Source organism: Cloeon dipterum, chromosome 2, assembly GCF_949628265.1.
Source record: "Cloeon dipterum chromosome 2, ieCloDipt1.1, whole genome shotgun sequence".
Taxonomy (NCBI): Eukaryota; Metazoa; Arthropoda; class Insecta; order Ephemeroptera; family Baetidae; genus Cloeon; species Cloeon dipterum.
The window spans coordinates 974,474-981,915 of NC_088787.1; the positions used below are offsets into that span (position 1 = coordinate 974,474).

Genomic DNA, 7,442 nt, shown 5'->3' on the forward strand with positions numbered 1-7,442 from the left:
GCCAATCAGAGGCGTCGAAAAAGAGGCATGCTGACGAATTAATTTCATTCCCGCGAATTTTGTTACATTTAAATCTTCCAGACGTGCCATCTAACGGTCGATTCATCAATTAGTAAAGAAATTTCAACAGAAATATTCATTTTTCGCACTCTACCGCAGTTGCCATATCTACGTGAATCCAGACCCCGGTGTGCTGTGCATAATATTTCGCTCGTGAAAAATATATGTTGCAATAAAGCCGGAAGCGTGGCCCCACAGCAGCTGAACCAGGATACAAAGCACGACACGAGGCAAAAGTTTTGAAATTTAGGCAGGAAACAGGGCTCCACATCAGCTGCTGCGGCAGTAGATTCTCTAGCATTTTCGGTTTGGATTTTGGTTCGGAATGATCAAAGCCAAATTTGCTCTTCTTTTCGCTCTCCTCGCAATTTACTTTGCTACAGGTTCTAGAAATTATTATTAATTTTGTAAATTTCTATCTCGTTCAACCAGATGTTTGGAGTGCGACCACTCGGAAGCCGAGGGCAACCACGACCACGACGGTTGCTAAACCAATTCGAAGAATGACAACCACGAAAAGGCGTCCAACTAAGAGAACGACTCCTCCTCCGAACACGGACAGTTCTTATCCCTTTTGCCGGAATTACAATCGAATAAAAAAGGTGACATTCTCTAGAATCTAAATAGAAAATTACTTGTCAAACCTTCTTAAATTAATTAGAAATTCCTGGAAATTACGTACTCTGATGGTATGACTGATATATATTTGTATTTTACCATCGATGATTATTAATACACAATGCTAACATAGATTTTGTTGTTGGGAGACGAGGTATGATGACAATTTTGTACAAAAATTGGCATAGGAACAATTAAATTTTAAGCCTTGCTGGCTGAGTTGCTCGACCCGAAACCAATACCTCAAGGGTCTTTCAGCAAAAGGGGTAATAGAAGATTCTTCGAAAGCATTGAAAAGGTTTGTCGGCAAAGCGCAATTTTTAACATTTTCTAAAGAGTAAATTTTAAAAGGTCAACCACAAAGAAGCAGTTGAGGCGTGTTTGTATCGGAAAATGCAGCTTTTGGCGCTTGACACTCCAGGAGAAATAAATAATCAGTTTTTTACCACAAATGGGACTCTCAACGATTACATGCACATGAATGACTCAGGTAAACAACCAACTATTTTTGCTGAAATTCGATTGCTTATATGTTTCCAATAAAGCGGCGGACATGGAGTTTGTGTGGACGAGTGCGGCGCCGTGTTCGAAAAGCGATCCGCTGAACAATGCCACCAATTCGTGCTCGAGCGTCACCTGGTGTTCGAGCAGAGTGGAAAGCCGCCTCGACTACACGCTCAATTTGGCCAAATTTTCCCCGCCCTACTGCTTGATTTATAAAAGGTCAACAAAGCAACTCGTGCCAACGGATTGCGCCTTCGGATCGTTCTTCATGTGCGAGGTTTCATTAAAGGTGGCTGTAAATTATAAAAATCATAACTGATTCTGTTTGAAAAGCTGCCTTGCTCTAAACCAACCTGTCCGTCTGGAAAAAGGTGTTTCAAAGGTGTAAGGTTTATTTTAGAAGATTTTGTCAATTTTTTCTAAATATTTTCCCAAGGAATCCCTTTTTGAGGTAGTTGAAGGAAAAACGTTCATGAAAACAGGCAAGTTGCTAACATCTTTAACTGTATTTTTTATTTGAGAGATTGTTATGCTCTCCTAATTGATTATTAACACGAAAATTGTGAATTTCAGGAAGAGAAATTCGCGGAAAGTGGGAGAAATCAAAGTTTAACAGTTCCTACTATTTTTTCCTCGGAGAAAAATTGGTTAACCATCCAGCTGTTCCTAAATTATAAAATATAAATACTCTATCCCAAAAAGGTGACTTGGAGTGAAAACTGGCAGACCTGCTGCAGCCTGGGTCTCAAGCCTTTGTCCTTGGGCGAAGACATTACACACTTTGACCGACACAACTCTCGTAACTATAAAACATATAAGACTCGATTTAAAATGAAACCCCTGCCTCCAGCGATGCAGGGTGTGGTTTACTGGACAGCGATGACCAGGGCTGAATGTCCCTATCAATTCGAAAACTGCTTCCAAGAGAGCAAGGAGGAGTATGCTATGCCTATCTATGGGTCGAAAGAGGGAGGGTCTTGCGTTGCCGTTTCGGTCCGCGACAGCAACGCTAGAGCCGCGATGGGCACAGGATTGGCGGCGAAAGTAATGGTGTGCGCCTCTAAGCTTTTGTTGGCCTGCGAAGCGCCGATGCAAACTTTTGAAGTCAGGGTATGTAAATTGCTTGATTACTAATTTTTTTGTTTAAAAATTTGGTAAAGGAAAAGATCGTCAGCTGCGATACGCCCGAGTGTACCGGAATTCCTGATTGCGTCATGGATGTAATGACATTTTTTACCATATATTACATAAAAGCTTAAACAAATGCTTGCAGGATTCGAAATTCCTCACGCGACCTGCCAGAGTGTTGCTCAGTGAGCTCGAATTAATAGATATACAAATTATGGTTTACCAAAAATCTTTTCTATCTCAATAAAAGATCCCAGTCTTTACGGGAAATGGTCTCCTTCCTGCGACAAGAATTTTCTCCAGTTTAACAATGAACTGGTCTGATTTTTTTTGTAATAAGTTTCCAATCAACGCATATAATTAATTTTAAGGGAACTTGGGACGAGGCCTACAAGCGGTGCTGCTCCCACGGGATGGACCTCATTGCGATCCAAAGTTCGAACCAACAAAACTGCTTGTACAGACCTCCAGGTTCGGAAATAGTTATTATGCACAAAACGTCAGCAATAATTTGATTTCAGTCATTTCGATTTTGTCAAACAATGGAAGACTTCCGTTCAATGGTCACATCTGGACGTCAGGTAGGGACCTTGAGGCTTGTCGCGGAAAATTGCGCTGGTGCACCGGCTACCTGAACGACTACCTGAAAAAGGATATCGTTTGGAAGAAAGGCGTGGACCCGAAATCGGCAAACAACTCTTGCGTGTACATCGACTTTGACGATCCCGATTTGCCCACCCTTGGTTTGGCAGACTGCTCTGAGAAAAAACAGATCGTGTGCGAGGTATCAATATCTATTTAAAAGAGTTATTTGGGAGGATTTTAAAATTCTTGAAATACAGGCTCCTGGGGGAGTGGCCTACAGGTCACAAATGCACTTATTTTTATGTAGAAATTCTCACAGAGCTAAACAAGGTTCGTTAAATTAAATTTTGTTTATGAATTTTTGGTAAAATCTTAAATATCATAAGGCGAAGCAAGTAAAATTTGGAATACCGGAGACATGAACCAAGCCGGATATAGCTTTAAAGTAATTTCAGATATTTATACCGCCTTTGTATAAATGTTGTTGGGTTGGTCTTTATTTCAGAAAATGGTGCAATGCCTGGCAGAACATATAGGACTGGTATTTTGACTGGAAATGTTAAAGAAAATGTTTATATTCGTAAATTCTTAAGGTGTACGACTCGACAAAAATCAACGAGCATGTCTATCTGAGCATGATGTCTCGGATGTTCTTTCCTTTGTAAAAATACAAAAAATACTAAAGAGATTTATTATACATTTGAATTAAACAAATTGAAGCAATCAATCTGAGATGACGAATTCAATAATGGATAAAAGAGAATGGCTTATGTCGCAACCTACGCTCAACTCCACCAGAATGATATTTAAGTTCATAGCAGAAGCGACCGAAGACACCATGGATGATTTCTTTTCCGGCCACTTTCAACTGGCCGCCGAAATGATCCGCCAACTCTACAATTGCAGAAACACCTCAAGTAAATTTTGTTACAATTTTCGAAATGATTTTATAATATATTCCTGAATCTACGAAGAAACTAACGAAGAGACATTCGCTTTCGACTTTCTCCAATGCCTCGTTGATTCGAAAGGGTTGAATCGCTTTTGGAGTGCTTACAATTTCGAGTTGGAAGTATATGGGGAAATTTCAAAAAGGAATTTCATTACTTAATGTTCAAATAATAGGGTTTCAGCGTGATTCCAATGGTTGATGAATTCTACTCGCCATGCTCGACGTTCCAAAACTTTTTACAAAACACATCATTTTGCATGCGTATGTTTTCTAAATTTCTGGAAAACCCAAACTAATTATTCCTGTTAGCAAACGACTTTTTAGCTGGACTTGGACAAACTGGGATTTTCATTTCAACCCTGCCGATTAACGTCAAAAGGGTTTTATATAGGAATTAAATATATCGAACTAGATAGACTGACTTCTTTTTCAGTTTCGGACGTCATCGTATACCGCGTGCATGGAGAGGAACGGCGCGTTGCCCTACGCAGAAACGAAACAAATGTTTGACTTCATGTACAATTTCTTCAGGAGTAAGCTTTCCCAGTCAGAATAATTCCAAGGATTAATAATTGGTTCTTAGGCCAGGCGCCGAATCTGACGATAATCTGGGACCAAGCGTACTTCAACTTCAACGGCGGCTTCACGTGGTGTGCCAGCAACGTCAACCCCTTCAACCCCTTTAGCCACGTCGTGGTGCCCGTCGACGTGATCAAGGAGGTGTCTGGAAACCCCCTAATGCTGGTCTCGTTGCCAGGGCCCGAGCCAAATCTGCACGCCGTCCCAGTGACCGACGAGCTCAAATACGAGACCGATGTTTTTTGTCGCTTTTCCATCAACTACTTGGCTTATTGCCAGGCAAATCCAGGCTTGAAACGCTGGGAGTACTAAATCATTTTGTTCGCCTAAACTCTGTAGAAGTGTTTAAAAGATTCGTTAATTTGGGATTTTCTTGGGAAATGTTTTAGATACAATTAATTAAAATTCGAGGCAAATAATTGTTTTGTTATTGAGTTTGCAATAAAAATTTGTTTGATTTTAAAAAAATTCGAAAGGCTGTTTTTTATAGAATTTGGTCCTAAACCAATATGGGATGAGGACTAGATTTTAAGTTGTTAAGAACTCTTTCAATGTGACGTCTTAGCGCCAAGCTAGAAAGCGAACGGAACATCAAACGGAAATCTACAACAGCAGACATCAGGAACTTCAGGTTATCCTTTGGATGTCTTGAGAATTATCCAAATCCTTCCCGGGTACAGAGCAATTCCTGCTAAAGTTCTTTTTGTTGTTATTTTCTTACTAACAGCTGATTAGTCCGTTAGATGGACAATCAGGCTAAAGAAAATGTAACAAAATACGCGGTAATGAAATTATCACCTCTTTTTCGACGCTTTTGATTGGCCATTGGCCTCCATGGTTTCGACGCCATATTGACTTCTGACCAGCAAAGAACCAACACAGATCGCCACCCGGACACCGGTGGGAATTTCGACTGCGCAGAAGGATTTAATTTGGGTCACGCATGCGCAGTGATGAGTTTCGGCTTTCTTGTGAGATTAAGAAGCGATCTGAACGTACTGCGCATGCTTAATATGCGCACAAGTTTACTGCGCAGCTTCAAAATGGGTGAATATTCAAACAACTATAAATTACGACACCTAAGTCAGCAGGGATTTTGCTTTTAATTTATTTCCTCTATATATCTAAAATGCGATACATAATAATTTATAACTATATTAATATTTAATCTCTGTTTAGAGTTAAAAAGCAGATAGGTGTATACAGCATGTCACAGAGCGAGAGTCGCAGTGTTCTACTTTCAACTTCCTGCGTTATTGCGGCCGTAAAATAAAAACATGGCCGCTGAAATTGTCGGTCACGAGTGCCGAATTTCCGCTTTTCCAGAATTTTCCAACGAATTTTGCGACCAGTCCTTACATAAACAGTAGCCGAATAAATTTTTTAAAAAAGTGATCTCCTTACTTGAAATCTGACTTTATTTCACAACAAAGAGTTTCTCTGACCGGTTTCAGGACAGATCTCGACGAGACGAATCTACCAAGAAAAAATTGACTTCTCAACAGCCAACAAGCGAATCATGAATCCAAATTGAATGTCAAATTTAACTCTCTAAATATTCTCAATATAAAGATTCGGGGTTGTGATCTGTGTTGAAGCTGCGCAGTAAACTTGTGCGCATCTTAAGCATGCGCAGCATGTTCAAATTGCTTTTAAATCTCACAGGGAGGCCAAAACGCATTACTGCGCATGCGTGACCCAAGTTAAATCCTTCTGCGCAGTCGCAAATCCCACCGGGGTCTGGATTGCGATCTGTGTTGGTTTTCCCGCCTGTCAGAAGTCAAAAATAATGGAGGCTAATCAGGAGACAGTTCAGCGGCCAATCAGAGGCGTCGAAAAAGAGGCTTGCCGAGCTAATAAATTCATTCCTACGAATTTTGTTACATTTTCATTAGCCTGATATGCCATCTAACGGTCAATTCGAAAATTGCCAGGCTAATCAGCTGTTAGTAAAGAAATAACAAGAGATTTTCATGATAAATTTTCCTTTTACGTTTGAAACTTTCCCGCCGTACTCTCTACCACACGTCATATCTGCGTGTATCTGGTCCCCGGTGTGCTGTACGAAATATTTTACTCGTGAAAAATACATGTTGCTGTATACACGAGGCAAAAGTTTTTCATCGAAATTGAGGCAGGAAACAGGGCTCCACATCGGCTGCTGGCAGTAGAAATTCGTTGGCATTTTCGGTTTGGTTTTCAGTTCGGAATGATCAAAGCCAAATTTGCTCTTCTTCTCGCTCTCCTCGCAATTTACTTTGCTACAGGTTAAAAATTTAATTAATTTTTTTTAAAATACCATCCCGTTTTTAACCAGATGTTTGGAGCGCGACCACTCGAAGGCCGAGCAGGGCGACCAAGACCACGATGGTTGCTAAACCAATTCGAAGGATGAAAACCACGAAAAGGCGGCCAACTCCTCCGAACACGGACAGTTCATATCCCTTTTGCCGGAATTACAATCAAATTAAAAAGGTAACAATCTCTAGAATCTAAATAAACAAATTTCGTGTAAAAACTTCTTTTAATAATAAGAAACTCTTGGAAAATACGTTCACCGATGGTATGATTAAAATATATGATTATGTTACAGTTGATTTTTATTATTTACATAGATTTTGTTGTTGGGAAACGAAGTAGGATGGTAATGTCTTACACAAATTAGCATGAACAATGAAATTTTCAGCTTTGCTGGCTGAGTTGCTCGACCCGAAACCAATACCTCAAGGGTCTTTCAGCAAAAGGGGAAATAGAGTATTCTTCGAAAGCATTGAAAAGGTTATTGCCCAGGCGCAATTTTCAGCATTTTGTTGAATGAACATCCTAAAAGGTCGACTACAAAACAGCAGTAGAGTCGTGTCTGTACCGGAAAATGCAGCTTTTGGCGCTTGATACGCCAGGAGAAATTAATAATCAGTTTTTTACCTCAAACTGGACTGTCGTCGATTTCATGCACCACAATGACTCGGGTTAAAAACGAAATGGTTTTATGAAAACTGGATTTGTTTTACGTTTC

The 7,442-nt window shown here is 40.2% G+C and overlaps 1 protein-coding gene across 2 annotated transcripts; it reads left to right on the plus strand.

The window, feature by feature from the left end:
• Positions 1 to 3,481: 3,481 nt before the first annotated feature.
• On the plus strand, positions 3,482 to 4,796 carry LOC135937985 (uncharacterized). Of its 2 annotated transcripts, XM_065481408.1 has the most exons (5): positions 3,482 to 3,812; positions 3,870 to 3,967; positions 4,021 to 4,108; positions 4,157 to 4,380; positions 4,431 to 4,796. In XM_065481408.1, the coding sequence occupies exons 4-5, from the start codon at positions 4,308 to 4,310 to the stop codon at positions 4,736 to 4,738; spliced, it is 381 nt and encodes a 126-aa protein (XP_065337480.1). In that variant the 5' UTR covers positions 3,482 to 3,812; positions 3,870 to 3,967; positions 4,021 to 4,108; positions 4,157 to 4,307; the 3' UTR covers positions 4,739 to 4,796. The 2 variants fall into 2 exon arrangements, with proteins under 2 accessions (XP_065337480.1, XP_065337481.1); XM_065481409.1 differs by having other exon boundaries at positions 3,870 to 4,108.
• Positions 4,797 to 7,442: the final 2,646 nt, after the last annotated feature.